The 16,615-nt window shown below is 43.1% G+C and overlaps 1 protein-coding gene across 1 annotated transcript; it reads right to left on the minus strand.

Moving 5' to 3' along the window:
• Positions 1 to 1,130: 1,130 nt before the first annotated feature.
• LOC100480277 (RNA-binding protein 4B) lies at positions 1,131 to 10,904 on the minus strand. Its single transcript, XM_011235485.3, is given in 5 exon segments — positions 1,131 to 2,638; positions 4,429 to 5,105; positions 10,055 to 10,145; positions 10,147 to 10,479; positions 10,885 to 10,904. Coding segments are annotated over 3 exon segments (1,080 nt in total). The 5' UTR covers positions 10,468 to 10,479; positions 10,885 to 10,904; the 3' UTR covers positions 1,131 to 2,638; positions 4,429 to 4,437.
• Positions 10,905 to 16,615: the final 5,711 nt, after the last annotated feature.

Consider the following 16,615-nt stretch of genomic DNA (forward strand, 5'->3'; position numbering starts at 1 on the left):
CCAGCAAAACCCATACACATTTCTCTTTGTTCCGCCTGGTGCCTTATACATCAGTTACAAGGGAATTCCAGTACCTCTGCCTTTTCTTCATGTAAAACAGCCCTGCTCTTTAGGGAATGAAGCTAACATGGACCTTGTGTACTTTTACCACTTGTTGCAATGGTGCATGGACAGGTTAGCCTCTTCAGACTGTTGTATCCTCCGCCCCCCCAAAAACCGGAAAATTTCGCTTCACCTATGTCAAGATTTTTTTTTAAGTAGGTTCCATGCCCAGCATGGAGCCCAGTGCGGGCTTGAACTCTTGACCCTGAGATCAAGACTTGAGCTGAGATCGAGAGTTGGATGCTTAACTGACTGAGCCACCCAGGTGCCTGTATGTCAGGATTATTTCAAGTACAAAATATGTGGGGGGAATGCTATAAAATTAGATTAAAATTCACAGGTAGTCAGAGTTTACACATTAGCACTTACATATAGGTTTCAAATAAATCTTAAGTAGGATCGAGTCCATCACTAAACTTGTTTTCATGGGGACCTAAGCAATGATATAATGTCCATAAAGCTTCAAAAAAATTCTATAGACACATTTAATTGCAGAATGTTGCCACTGCTAATCATTAATACCCTATTTTTCTGCTAAAAATATGTCCAGTTCTCTCTCTGATCTCTCGTAACAATTATTCATTTTAGCCATAGTCTAAACCTAGCAGAATATTACCACCACAGAAGACCTCTTTAAGTAGTTCATAAGTGAATTTAATTGAACATATACTATGAAGTCAAACTGAGCCAACCTGATAGGTCCTTGGCAATATTCTGGCTTAACTTTTTCCTGATAACAGGGGTTCTAACCTGGGTTGCTAGCCTGTAAAGTGGAAAAAGTAGCTCTGGTTATTTTATTTAGAAAGAGGGAACCCAACCACGAGCAGCAGCATACTTATCAATGTCAAAATGCTGGATAACTTTTCTCTACCCGTTATTGAGGTCTATTACTTAGACTGCACTAAATCAATCCTTCTACATCTAAATTTCCGGCACCGACTCATTCAAATTTTAGAGTTTCAGCACAACTAAGAACAAATCAGAAGTTACTAGTGGTAAATAACAGTCAACACAAACACAAAAAGGTACTTAAGTGTTAGAAACGTTTATTTGTCAAAATATTAAAAAAAAAAAAGTGGGAGGAGTGGAGTAAAACAAGGCTAAATTTCAGCTAATGCTGTACCACGATCACAGGTCAGACATAAAAAAACAAAACAAACAAACAAAACAACAACCCCCACCCCCCAAACCCCAATGGTCCTAGCAGTTTCAGAAGATTAGCTTCAATGTTAGAGTCCAGAGCTAACAAAGAAGAGTAAAAGGTTGCTTGCCACTACATGGTCATTTTAAAGGGAAAGGAGATGTTGCGGGTAGACAGGGAGAAGGGTTCAATTCCTAAGGAAAGCAAGATAAGAGGGGTTCCACTGTACAGGAAAAAGGGGATGCCAGCATAATCCTTACCTAGGGCTGCTCAGAGGCTGAGAATATAAGGAATAGAGTGAAAGGCTACAGAGACTAGTATCAGGAGGAAAGAAAAGTCAACTTAGAAGAATTAAATTAAGAAAGAAAACATAGTTGGTCACAAACTCCTTTGTTTACTGAAACATGAAGCAATGGAAACATCCCGGCAAAGGGGGACCGCGCGGAGCAAGTTCTCATATATGACCGCAGCCCGAGGGTTCAGTCCGCAATTATCCTACCTGAAAGAGAGCACAACACAAGAGGCTTACACAATGCCTGGAGAGCAGCTTGGCTCCGAGTACAAGGGCCCCGGTCCCGTCCTGTATTCCAGGGGGAAAAGAACAAAGAACAAAACAAAACCAAGTCAGACCGGATCAAACTTACATCCCGTGTAATTACCAAGGAATCTACTTATAGCTATTTATAGAGTAAGAAGCAATCTATCTGGAAGACTGCTGCGTTAGTGGTAAAATATATCTTTCTCATTTTCTAATCCGTCTTTTAGGCAAGACAACCTCTGTGATACAAGACTACTGTCACTGCAACAAAAAGGGCATCCACAGATACTACCAAAAACCGTAATTTAGTTTTTGTGTCCAGAAGCAGCAGATGATGCCAAGATCTCAAATATGGCCAACTGCACTACTCTAAATTTGTTTCATTTTATTCTTTCAGAGTAAACAAGTTTTCAGAAATGACAATCACAGAGGGTATCAAGGAAGAGTTCATTCACCCTCCAACACACCTACATGTCATAGTGTCACAGATTTAGAGCCATAACTCCAGTAGTTCCCCTACTTGGTCAGATCTCCCTTACCAAATCAAAAGAAGAAATCCTAAAATTCTCTAATTCTTCCATTGATGATGGGAACTCCAGACACCAATGGCTGGGGGAAAAAAGAAGTTAACTCACACCAAGTTCCTCTACTTATTACAGACAAAGGGCCAAATCTTGGTCTTGATCTGTACCAACCGACTTCAAAAGTTGTGACGTTCTTGAATCAGTTCTGCTAGGGTGAGACCCAAATTCAGATCCCCAACAGTTCTGGAGTATTTCATCCTGGCAGCCTCATTAACATCAGGCTCCTGGGACTGCAACCAACTCAGGGTTATTCAGTCCATTTGAGGTTCACACCTGGAAGGTAAGTTTCTTTAAAAGTCATCACTAAAAAGAGGTTAGTTGAACATCCACTGCTTGCAGTCAAAATTCACTTTAAAATACCTTAGCGATATCCTTTTAAAGACTACAATATATTAATTTATAAAACACATTCGAGAAAAACAGAAGTTATCTGATAGATGATACCACCTTTACAGAAATATCCCATTTCGTGGCAGATCCAGCTGCATTAAAAGTAAAAATTAAGGCAAACTACACAAGCTGTAAGATGAGGTACTTTATGCACTCAAAGACACTGCTACACAATGGTCTCAGGAGATCCCAGTCTTGTCATGGTCACACAGGATATAATTTATCAAAGGTTCAAACCACTATTTGCTTCTCACTACATAAAAGGGCAAATTCCTATTGCTTTATTTTCTTCTACACATAATATACCAACAGAATAAGTTAGGAACCCTGGAAATTCCATTTAACTTCTTGAGTAGGCTTCCTATTCAAGTGATGCTCGATTTCAAGGTACAAGGAAAACCAGGAGAACAGAAAGTTGTCACACTGCCATTTCCACTCAGATGAAATTTATCTAGATAATCCTACTAATTATTCTTGCCATTCCAACATCTTTGGTGTACCTTTTCTGAAGTATGAAAAATTAAATTTCTGAGGGTACCACCAGTGGGATTTTATACACATTCAGAAATTACCTGTTTTATCTAGACCCTTATGTGTTCCTCTTGAACAAAAACAAAATTGCTAGAAAAAAATGAGAAGTGTTGGGGCTCTAACTGAGAGAACCAGGCTATGCAGATATATGGCTTCAGGTGCTCATGCAGAATAAGGTTCTCCGGATTACTAATAAGGAAAGGACTCCATAGGACAGTGGCACCAAAACATTTTGCTTTCAAGGGTCTTAGAACTAAACACCTAAAGCTTATAGGACTTTATCTGGCTTACAGATCTAGGATATTAGAAGAGTTTCCTCTGCTAAAAACTAACGACCTAAGTAGTAGTTATATTAGCAAGTGAGAAGTCTAAAGTTGTAGTTAAAATTCTCACTGTGACATTATTAACTCCTGAACCTGTACTCCTCCGCTTACACCGCAGTGACGTTTCTAGTGGGGAGTGCAGTTTTGCAGTCCACCACGGCTAAGTCTGAATTCTGACTACCTCTCAATTATCAGATGACTTCAGGCAAAGTATTTAACCTCTTTGAGCCTTCGTTACCTTCTCTGTAAAAGAGAAAATATCTCAAAGGCTTTTTGTAAAGATTAAATGCTGTACTGTACAAAGAGCGCACTCAGCAAACGCTCTCAATTATGTTTCTGTAACCCAGACTGCTTATACTTGATTAAATACTATTCTCACAAACTGAGTTTGCTGTTGTTCTCTCCGAAGGAACAGCTGGTTGGAGTCATACACTAAAAATCTTCAGGGGCGCCTGGGTGGCATAGCGGTTAAGCGTCTGCCTTCAGCTCAGGGCGTGATCCAGGCGTTATGGGATCGAGCCCCACATCAGGCTCCTCCCCTATGAGCCTGCTTCTTCCTCTCCCACTCCCCCTGCTTGTGTTCCCTCTCTCGCTGGCTGTCTCTATCTCTGTCAAATAAATAAATAAAATCTTTAAAAAAAAAAAAAAATCTTCAACAGGCCAAGTGAACCTCTGGCCTAAGCTAGAGAAGTATTTAAGATTGATACTTGGATACTGTCCTAACAGCAAACCAACAGGTGGCGTTAGCCTCCTCTATGCAGCACAGATCTCTTTCAAGGAAACTATAGTGTCTCTTAACCACACCGACCCCACTCTCACCTCCAGTTTTTAAAAGGCTGAGTACCGCGCTCGGTCCACATACTGCTCCCGCTCATACCGGGCCATGTCATACAGAGAATTCCGTGCAGCTGCTGAAGCCTGAGACAGCTCACTCTCTGGCCCGTAACCGTAGCCCTCTCCAACTGTAGGGAGCACAGCTGCAGCACGACGCAGGGGGCTCCTGTCCCTTCCGTAATAGGAGGAAGTGTTGGCAGCGGCAGCAGCCATAGCAGCCGAAGTGGCAGCAGCACCTGAGTTCGGCAACAGGTGTCTGTCGTAGGGATCAACAGAAGTGGAGTTGAGGTGACTGGTCACAGCTGTGCTCTGGACCTGAGGCAGATGGGACATGGTCTGCTCCGCGTAGTTGTAGGCAGAGGCTGCCGCTGCCGCTGCCACGGCCTCGTAAGAGCGGACCCGGTAACGCTTATAGTAGTCGAGTGCTCCGTATGCGTCGTTGTAATACATGGATTCCCCGTAGCCCATGGTGTAAGGCGTGCGCACTGCTCCATACTGTTCATTATACTGCTCGGTAAAGTCCGCCACACGACCTGTACGATCTACTGGGCACTCTTTGGACCAGTGCCCCTCTTTCCCACACCGATAGCAGCCGCTCTGGTCTCCCATCCCAGGGGCAGTCCGAAGCCTGCTTGTGGACAACTGCACGTGCATTCTTTTGCCTTGAGAAAATAGATGTAAGAAGACTTTATTATAACTCACTGACATTCTTTAATCCTCCCCCAAATGCAAGTAAACTAGTTGGCGTAAGACACACATACATACACACGCTCCTGCAACCCTGTTTCAGCAATCCCCTCCAAAAGAAGTTGAAGTTTTAATACCGATGAGAGCTAGAAAATGTGAGTCCTCAGACACCAAGTCAATACTTTCTACTTATATCAGGTAGCTGGATACCCTACTTCTGTGTCCACAACTTTCCCTTCCTTTCCCCTGGCTCCCAACACAGAAACTGCTAAATTTTCCACTTACCACTGTTAGAACTGTAACGATTCAAGACCTGCCAATTCTTCCATATCAAATAACCAACAAAACCTCAGTTATGCCAGATCTGAAAAGCATCTTACCAACCTCTCACTGATTTACTCAGGGCAATATAAGGCCTCAGCATTTACTGTAGCTTAAAAACCATGGCAATCTTCTGTCCATCTTGTTTCCTCCAGCCATTTTTGCAGGTGTCACCAGAAGGCTATGTTGGATACACAAATCATACCTGCTTCACCTCAGTACCTCTAGGAGTTATGCAACCCTCCAGATTCCAACCCCAGCCCCATGTTTTTCGGCAAGGTAGAATCCATGCCTACTGTGGGAAAGAAAACTTGACCAAGGTGTCTCAACAGCAAGAATTAGATATTGAAGCAATACTGTTTTCTTAGGGACAGTGTGTTCCCATGCAATTCAGCATTTCATCCTGCCAGGTAGCTTACATTTCTTCATAGGGGATATCTACTTGTTAGAAAAATGCAGCATTTGCCTAAAAGCCTCTGGGCACCCATACAAACAAGCAACATCCATTCTTCCAGGAAATGGCCAGCACTACGAACAGCTGAGAGAAAAAACAATCTCTGCCCTGGGCTTGGGTACCACCAAGCCCAGGGACACTTACTGATGAAAGCATCCAAGGTCTTTAAAAGCAGTTTGAGGAAAGGGAAAGGAATATTCTTGGCAGTATTTAGTCCCAAACTGCCTAAGACTTTGGAGATCAAGTCAGTATTTGTCAAATTTAGCCAGAAGGCAGCCACTACAGATGCACAGAACAGGGGTTTCACGTCACTCTTAAGGGCTGCTCAGAACAAATCCCCCCTCCATGATCAGCAAGTCGCTCTCTCTTTAACAGACCTTGTTCTGGATGCAGCTATGCGATAGGAGGCCTCGTGCTCCACCATCCTGTTGGAAACAGCCCGATTCAGGACGGCAGCCAGAACAGCGCCATGCACTGACCCTGAGAGGGGAGCGGGTTAGTGCAGTAATATCACTTTAGTCAAACGCAGTTCTGCCCAATGTCTAAGATTCCTACCACCCCAGTTTCTAGTAGTTGCCACCTCCAACATAAAACCCCTTCTTCAGCAAAAACAAAAGTGCTCAGGTTTTTCCTTCCAGCTGCTAGCAGACAGGCAGCATCCACCATCACCACTGACAGTCAACAGATACCAAATGGCAGTAATTCTCTGTAGCATTTAGCCACCCATTGTTTTCAGAGATTTAAATACTCCCATTCTAATTCTTAGAAGTTATTAAGGGCCACAAGCTAACTATGCTTAGAACAGAAACACAGATTTTTCTACCCCAATTTATATCCCAAATGTAGAGTTCCCTATGATTTAGACTGGAAGACTAAAAGTTACTTAGTTTTCAAACATGCATGATGACATTAACCTGTGTGATAGACACAGACTGTTCCCATTCTGAAGTCAGATAACCATGCCAATAAAAAGCAACCAATTGAGAGACTTAGAAGTACATTAAAAAAAAAATTCAATTTAATTTGCTTTTTACTTTTATAGATTCTGGCCCGGTTTTTGTTTGGTGGTTTTTTTTGTTTTGTTTTGTTTTGAGAAATAAAACCCAGTGATTTTTCCTTGGTATTTGTAACTACATACAATCTTCGTTCCTGTTTTATTGAGAGAACTCATAAGTTTATAAACATCTATGTTTATAATCTACCTCTGTATGTAGCAGCTGTGAGAAGGATTTAGGAAAACAAAATTTTTTAACTAGAACTAAAAAATCGGTAATAGAAGTGGTAATTGTTCCCCCCCCAATCTTTCCAAAAGTTGTAACTAGGCTTTTAATTTAAATCCCCTAAAGTTCTTATAATTGAAAAATACTGTGCTTCTCTATTACCTTATGGATCCAGGGCAAAAAGAAAATTGAAAGATTAAATTCTGCCACTCTGCTGCACTTGGAGAGGCCAAAGGTTTAAAGATTTTCTGAGACCTCCAAAAGTTACTAAAATACGCTGCCAACATTTCCCAGAAAAGGAGCCTAACAGAAGTGTCTTCTTTTGAAAGCTGGCACAGAAAAGATTATTAAAATGCAGAGAGATGGGCAACCCGAGGTCCTAAGTGCTGAACTCCTATCATGTGCCAGGACCCAGAGAAGGCTGGGGGCATCGCTGATCCACAGTAGCACTCCAGTTTAGTGCTCGTTTACATTTGGGGAAAAACAAGACACCAGACCTCTTATACATCATTCCCAATTCAGTTGCTTGAATATTACTTGGGAACAGCTTTTTTAGGTAGGGTCTTCCAATGCAAACTCTGCCAACTCCACGGTGGCTCAGTTCACTGCTGCTTGCGGAGAGGTCTGGAAAGACCCAGGTTAACTCAGGTTCTGCTGCTTCCTTTTATAAGTCATAAATGCAGAAACCTAAACAGCAACTATTAACAAACGTTCAAAAGACGTTCAAAGTGGCATTCTTAAGAGGCCGCCTTCATTAGGAGCTGACCAAAAAGACTTTATAGACAAATGTGACAAACTGGTATCTAGATGATATCTGCTGTAAAACTGCAACATATTATCCCATGCTAAACTCTCTCTGGTCATCTGGAAGAAAACAGAGCTGGTTATAAAAATTTTTGTCTTTATGTAAAACTCCGAGTAGAGTGCTTTCTCCAGAGTGGACAGGCTAGAACATGAAAACCAAATGATTCTTCTTTTCCAGTGATAACATTTTAAAGAATTTCTTGGATCGCTGTTACTCAAACATCCACTTACTAGAGTAATTAAACTTGCTTTATTAAAACACACATCTTACCACGCCAACTCCCCACAATTAACTGACCTCTGTATGCATGCTTTTGCCCTTATCCTTTTATTCAATTGTATGTTAAAAAAGTAAAGACATGCAGTATGACATTACTAGGACATCTTTGCAGAGTTTGGACACGACTTTAATTGCATTCTTTTTACATTTTGTTACCTGTCAAGACAGAACCCCTATTTTCCCCTAACACTGTCCATTCATGATCCCGTTTCAATCAAGTGAAAAATAATTAAGAATATTCTTAAAGCTGTCTGAAGTGCAACAGTCTTCCAAAATAATAAAAGAAAAACAAAAATAAGATAGGTAAGTGAGGAACGCTAACTAACACATTTTAAATAAGCTTCTAACCGTAATGGAAACACACTCATTGCTGCAAACACCACTCACCTCTCATCATACAGTGCTTACTGTCAATACACTTTCACATCTATTACCTCATTCTAGCCTCACTACCATCCTGTGACGGAGGTACTGCAGGGATCATTAATTCTATTTTATAAGTGGGGGAAATGAAACACAGAGAGATTAAAACACTTGTCCAAAGTCACACAACTTGTTAATGGTAGCAAGTTATCTATGACTTTTGCCCTATGCTTTAGAAAGGAGCTAAAGGCCAGGACACCACTGGCGGAGACCAGAGAGATCTGACGCACCATTTGCAATCTACACTATTTGCAAACTTTCTCACCCTTTTCTGGTCAACTTTTCCTCTTCTGCCATTTCTTTTCTCACTATTTTCTAGGTTTAGCAGGACACTTAAGTACTTCTCAACAAACCTTTTAGTGGCACTCAGAAAAAATGGTGTTAACTTATGAACCTGAGAAGTGGCTGTAAATGTGTGGCTCAAGATGACACCGTCAACAAAAATCTTGTAGAACAGCGCTGTCCAACAGAACTTTCTATAATGATGGAAATGTTCTCTATTTACACTAATACGGTCACCAATAGCCTCATCTGTGTGCCTTCTGAGTGCTTTAAATGTGTGCAGAACTAAAGAAACTGAAATTTAAAATTTATTTAATAGCCACATGTGCCTAGGGGCTACCATATTAGACAGCACAGTGGAGAGTCTTCAGACAACCTTGAGGTATTAATGATAACCTATGTATCTTTATAATTTGTAAAATTATACAATATGTTTCATGACACCCTTCTGGAACCTTTCAGAAGCAGGACCATTATCTCATTCAACCTAGTATTTTTAAAATTTTTCTTTTTTTTCCCATTAGGATTAAACAATAGTAGGTGGAAGAGAATAGTCCAGTGGTATGGGTTTGGACCCTGCTTTTATAGTTCACAGACTGAACAAATTTGAGCACTCAAAAGGTACTTCCCCAAATCCAGGTTCACCATCCAGATTTATAATACAGGGGTCCCTCTAGATGTGTCTGTTCCTCTTTCCCACAACAACGTATCACCCCAGGCCGTAAAGAGTATAAATCCTAAGCATTTAAATTCTTAAACATAAGGCTTTCTCATCATAACAAAAGCAGCAGGTAATCCACAGACTTATCCTCCCTTCTCCCATGAGGCACTCATTTGCCCAGGAAGATTAAACTTCCAACAGCACTCAAATGAATGAAGGCTGTGGGACAAAGTAACCCAGTGTGGGACTCTACACAATTGTTGAGGAACATCCTAGCAAATAAATCTGAAAGGGGAGTGTTTGCTTCTCCAAGAGTAAACTGTAGTGAAGAGGGGTAAACGTGCAATCTTTCTAGTATATCCAGCTAAAACAGAATGGAAGACACCACCCTGCCAGCCGCCTGGTCCCATGTTCTTGTCTCTGTCTTGACCTAAGACCCCACTACTCAGTTCTGCCACCCAGACCCCAGAGCAGTTCACCTTGAAACTCTGTGTTGTCAAGGCCCCTGATGGCCTCCACTGCGTCCTCTGCCCGCTCCATGTGTACGAAGGCATAATCTTTCACGATGTCAACATTCGATGACTGGACCATACTCCTCAAACTTGGCCCGAAGCTCCTGGTTGGTACAAGTAGGACTGATGTTGCCCACATGTAACTTGGTTGAGGCTTTGCTCTTATTCTTGCTGGCTTCCACGTTGATGTTCACCCCGTGCAGCTTGTAGTGGTGCAGGTTGCGTATGGCATCCTCGGCCGCCGTCTTGTCCTCTATGTGCACAAAGCCGTAGTTCTTAATGATGTCACATTCCAGCACCTTCCCATACTGCTCAAAGAGTGAGCGGATCTCCTGCTCTGTGGCCTCCCGGGGCAGGTTTCCGATGAACAGCTTCACCATCCTGACAAGAGCCTGGGAGGGAAGAAATAAGATTCCCAAAAGTTAGGGGTGGAGTGGGAAATTTCAGTGCACTGCATTTTGGTTTAATCCTCCAAAGAAATTCTTGGTACCTTTAGATTCAAGACCCTCTCATAAATGTTCCTTATTTTTTTCTTAATGGAGAGGAAAGGTTTGTACTGAGTGTGAGATATGTGTGACACCCCAACAGGTCGGGGTTAGCATGCACTGCACCGTCTATCATCTCCGTGAAATGAGCATTTAAATAACAAGGCTGGCTGTTTTATGTCTCAAAATACTCTTTTTGGGGAGCAGGAGAGAGAAGAGCTCAAGAAGGGGGCAAGAGGGATATATCTCGAGTGTCCCTGTCAACGAGGTTTTGGAGGGAAATCGGTGTACCTCTCCTCCATGCGGTATTACCTTCAAAGATACTCTAAGAATAAAGAGGCTTCCTTGGCCCCAATCCGGGACCCCCAGCGACCCAACCTCCAGCTCTTTCGCCCCAACAAAGACTCGACCCGACCCCTGCCCCGCCCCCTCCGAAGACCCGGCCCCGCCTCCTCCCGTTGTCTTCCCCGGACCTCCCGCAGCAAGAGAAACCCAAACCGTGGGCTGGCACCGTCCACCAGAAGCCCAGCCCGGCCCGCCCTCGACCTCCCCACACACCCAGAAGACCCCCTCGCACCTCCGGGTGGCGGCAGCGGCGACGGCGGCTCCCGCGTCAGAGAGAACCCTACAAAATGGCGACGGCCGCTCGAGCCTCGGCGCGACCGGGCTCTTTCTCGCGCGCCAGCTCACGCACGCGCGAGTGCGCGCTGCCTCCGTCCCCTCCCCCTCGCGGGAGCCGGGCGACCAATCCCGCGGCCGCATACAAATGGTTGCCCCAGGCTAGGCTCCCAGCCGCCCCGACACGGGGGCGGGGCCAGCTGGTGACGACGCTGCGGAGCGGAGGTCAGCCCGCCCCTAGCCCCGGCTAGCCAATCAGCACTCTGGAAGCGGAGGGTTGGCGCTCAAGCGTCAGAAGGGCTCTGGACGCAACCACTACCTTGGTGTAATCAGAAGCCCGGGGAGTAGCTAACCATCACAATGGATCGTGCTATTGGGCCAGTTGGGGCGGGGGGGGGGAGGGTGGCTGATGACAAAGGGTTATACCACTGGGTCCTCTAAACGGGGGCTTTCTTAGCGGGCTCCCGGCCAGCCAGTTTGGTAGCTTGGGTCAACATTTTAGAGACGCAGAAGAGCCACATTTTAAGCAAACGTAGTCAATTTTTGTAGAGCTTTAAATATAACTTAATATTTTTCCTTGCAAGCATCTTATTCACTGGTGAGGAAACAAAACCAAAGATGGCAGAGCTGGGATAGCTCTAAGAGGCACTGTATCCAGGCTCCGTTTATCGGTCACATTTTGTTTGCTCCTGCATGTATGTGGGCTCTTTTTATCTAATTATAGTATTAGCTCTAATTGTGTGTCCTTCACAGTTCCTGGTTCGTGGTGAATACACCAAAGGAATACTTGGTGCAGAGGCCCGGAGAAGTTCCTTGTTTGGGACGGGTCGGAGGTCTGGGGTGAGAAAGCGTCTCCAAGTCCACACCAAGCTGCTGAAGGTCTAGGCAACTGGGACTCCCGGCACTTTCTAGCATTCAAAATTCAGTTGTGGTCAAAGGGCGCCTCCTAGTGGCAAAAGAGAAGCTATTAGGTGGATTGCTCACTGTCACCCTTGAACAAAGAATAGACGTTTATGGAGATTGATGGATCCAGCTTATCTCTGAGTGGAGCATGCCAGGGTGGTTGCAGTCACCATTCTTCACTGTGGTGCCTCCATAGAAGCTTTTCTGATACCATCAGGCACAAATTCCCCAGGTTTCTCTCCTCCTCCCCAGCTACTTTGGTATGTTTCTTTCACTGAATTCTTTTTCCCAGCCGTTTCAGAAGAGGCGCTGTCCTTCCAATTTTAATACAACTCATGATTTCTCCCACCTAATTCTATCTACCTCTCCCCTTCCCTCCTCCTCTTGGTCTTTTCCAGTTTCTCTCTACACTCAGACTTTTAAAACATGTAAAGGGGCCTCCTTACCCATTTCTGAAATAGCTTCCACTCATTTTCACTATGAATGTTTTCTATCTTGGGTTCCTTCCCTGTGTTCCAGACCAGACTGCTTTACAAATGGAGAGTCTGAACCTACTATTGCCCACCTTCATACACTGTGTTTTGGGTTCTGTCCACCTTTTCCAAGTCCCCAAATTTTCTGAGATCACCAAAACTAATGTCCTTTTAAGTTTTCACCCCTCTGAAGTTTTCATTTAGTTCACCATCCTTTTCTCCCCTGTGTTTTTATACTGTTCCTTCTCATAGCTCTGACTGCACCCTTCCACCTGCCTCTCCTCTTCTATTTCCCTACTCTTCTTTATTCCCTTTTATCTCACTTCCCCTTCCCTCATAGGCAACCATTCTAATGAGTTTAATGTGTATTATTTTGTGTTCTTGCCAGACATGTCTTTCCAGTGTGCATTTGCTTTATCCATGTTAAAAAATGTTTTATTGTGGAAATTTTCAAAAAGGCGCAGAGGATATTATAATGAACTCTTATGGGCCCTTTCTTGACCCAGCTTTGATAGTTATCAACATTCTGCCGACCTTATCTATCCCCTGTACTTTTTTTTTTTAAAGATTTTATTTATTTGTCAGAGAGAAAAAGAACACAAACAGGGGAAGCAGCAGGCACAGGGAGAAGCAGGCTCCCTGCTGAGCAAGGAGCCAATGTGGAACTCGATCCCAGGACCCTGAGATCATGACCTGAGCCAAAGGCAAACGCTTAACCGACTGAGCCACCCAAGCATCCCTGTACCTTTATTTTGTTCTGGAGTTTTTAAAAGCAAATCCCAGACATGTCATTTTGCCTATAAGGACTTCACTATCTACCTCTAATTAAAACATTAAGACTATGCTAATGTTATCTAATCTTTATATTAAAATTTCCCATAGGTTGTTGCAAATGTCTTTTTGCAGTTGGTTTCTTCTAACGTGGATCTTAACAAGGTCCATCGATTGTGCATTTGGGTAAATTATGTAAATGTTTATGTAAATTGTGTTGCATGGCTCATTGTTTTAGTTTTTTCACCAAGCACCTGCGTTGCCATGCACTGTCTAACCAGTGGGTAATACGCCATAGTGTGCAACCACCGTATTTTACCTATCTGTCTCTACGTGTAGGACATTCATGTTGCCTTCAACTCCCCACCATTATAAACAAGGTTACAATTAACATCATTATGGTAATTATGTGTGCCCTACTGGATCCCTGTGAGAATTTGGGGGGCTGTAAACCCAGGGTGGAATTGCTAGGTTGCTGGGTCATAGGGTATACGTGGTACTAACTTGTCTAAGTAGTGCCAGGTTGTTCTCTGGAGAAACCATACCAGTCTACCCTCCCACCTGCAGCATATGAGTGGCCCTGTATATCAATGACTGCAAAGGTCGGACATTGTCCAGTTTTCTAATTTCTGCTAGTCTAATAGAAATAAAGTGATATAGCACTGTTGTTTTAATTTGCATTTTTCTGATTACTAGTGATTTTAAGAAGCTCCTCTTATTAGTTTTTTTGGGTTTGTTCTTCTTTAAATTTCCTGTTCATATCTTTTACCCAACTTTCTTAGTGGTTGCAATCTCCTCTTTGTTGTTGATTTGCAGGATTTTCTCATACATTCTAGACATTGATCTCTTTATATATTTTCCGTTGTTCCACTAAATTATTAACTTTGCCCATAGTGCTCTTCATTGAACAGAAATTCTTAATTTTTTATGGAATCTAATTTTTGTTTTAAAGTTTGTGCTTTTGCAGTTTTGTATAAGCTGTCCTTTTCTACCCCCCTGAGTCACAAATATATTCTCCTACATTTTCCTCTATTAACAGTAATGTTTTTTACTATTCACATTTAGTTCTGTAGCCAGTTTAAAGCAGTGCCATATCCTGGGGCACCTGGCTGGCTCAGTAGGTGGAACGTGTGACTCTTGATCTCAGGGTCGTGAGTTCAAGCCCCACATTGGGTGTAGAGATGACTTAAAAATAAAATGTTAAAAGAAAAAAGCAGGGCTGTCCAAACAGAAATATAAGGTCAGCCATCTATGTAATTTAAAATTTTCCAGTAAAGACATTTAAAAAGTGAAATGAAACAGATGAAGTTCATTTTAATACTTTGGAAACCCAGTAAAGCTAAAATATTTCAACATATAATCAATATAAAATGTATTAATGAAATGTTTTAAATTCTTTTTTTCCTCTTCAGTTTTTGAAGTTGGCATTTTACACTGATAGCACATTTCACTTTGGACTAGCCACATTTCAAGTGGTCAGTTGCCACATGTGGCTCATGGCTACTGTCTTGGACAGTGTAGATCTAGAGTTCGCCCTCGGAGGCTGTGTTTGGTGAGAAGTCAAATTCATTTTTCTCCAAATAATCCATGTTTAGCTGTCCGTATTTCTTGTGACTTGTGTTGCCTGCACGTACTGTATTTTTGTGCTCTAATCTATCTCGTAGACCTCCTGGCTCCATTTCATTTGGTCTCTTTCTGGAACTTTCCTTTTCTTCCACTCATATCTGAAGGTCTCTCTCAAGACTTACTGCCTGACCTTTTATTTATCCTCTTCTATGTCCTGCCACCTAGATGATGCTCAGAGCACATCTTCATGACTTCTGCGTTCAGTGACCACATCCTGCAAGACTGCTGTACTTGGCTGCCCTATTTCCATTCACATTTGACATGCTAAAATGAGCATTTCTTCATTAATTTCTCACTCCCATGTACATTTCCTTCTAAAATTTTCCGTTATTGTGTCCCCTCCTAACTCCCAGGCTTGCCACATTGCAATGGAAATACCGTTTCCCTGAGCACTCTACAACGTATGACTTTTTCTTCCTTCGCACAGCTGTCCCTGAAGAGCAAGAGAAGGTTGGAGTGCTGACGTATTATTCCATTTAGTCCCACGACAATTGTTCCAGTTACATTTATCCAACATGTTGACTGAGGAATACTTCTGAATCTGCTTTTCTTAAGAGAAAGGGAGAATTATTTTGTGGGCTGTCTGGTCTACCAGATCTCATGTTCGGAGACCATTCTGGGGCTGTGTTGTGCGAGTCCTGGGCCTGCACATGCCTGACCCTTAGTCATGGCTGATGATGGTCAGGGCTCTACTCAGCCAAGGCCCTCGGCCAATTATGCTAAAGACAGGGCTGCTTAGGGGAGGGGGTGGGGGGTGAGTGAAATAGGTGATGGGGATTAAGGTGTGCATCTGTTGTGAGGAGCACTGGGTGATGATTGGAAGTGTTGAATCACTAGATTCTATGCCCAAAACTAATATAACACTGTGTTAACTATACTGGAATTTAAAATTAAAAAAAAAATTTTAGATAGGGCTGCTTGAGCCCCCAAAAGAAATGGTTGTGTGTTTATGGGAAACAATGAAAGAACAAAGCTTTTCCTGTAGGAGACCACCAAAGTAATACTGTTGCCCTGAAACTTCCAATTGCCAAGCCACAGACAAGGGAGAAAGCCACCTACTCCTTTTTTCTTATACTTCACCAGATGTAGAGTATATTCTGTTTGTGTGTTTACACACTTGGATGTACCTTGTGGCTTCCCAGAGTGATGTCATCCTATTGGTCAGAGGATTGGGAACTTCCCACTTTTCTGACCCCTGTCTGAGCTCCCTTGGTCCTCTCTATTGGGGAGGAGACAAAAGATGGGGTCAGTAACCACCCCCACGCGCTCCACTCTCTACTGTCGGGCTGAGCAGTGGCTGAGACTTACTTGGGCAATTCAGTCTTTCATTTTTGAAAACAGCTGAGAGAGTCATGAGTAAAGAAAGTTGTGTACCAGGGAAGGAGTTGTTCACTGCCTTTTAACATTAATAGTGCTTGTTAACATCACTCTGACCCACTGTGAACTTCTTTGGTCTAAAAAGAGGCTTGTCACTGGTCAGCCCAGCAAACAGGAGGTCATTATCATGGGGAAATGAGACCAGGGTAGGGAGGCTCTCAAAACTATGTGGTTCTTTGAGGGCTGGGAGGCTGGGGGCAGCGTGGAAACCTGACATACAGGGAACCAGAGGCAAAGGCAGGGAGGCTTGTGGTCAGGAAAGCAAAGACACCCAG

The sequence above is a fragment of the Ailuropoda melanoleuca genome, chromosome 16 (assembly GCF_002007445.2).
Source record: "Ailuropoda melanoleuca isolate Jingjing chromosome 16, ASM200744v2, whole genome shotgun sequence".
NCBI lineage: Eukaryota > Metazoa > Chordata > Mammalia > Carnivora > Ursidae > Ailuropoda > Ailuropoda melanoleuca.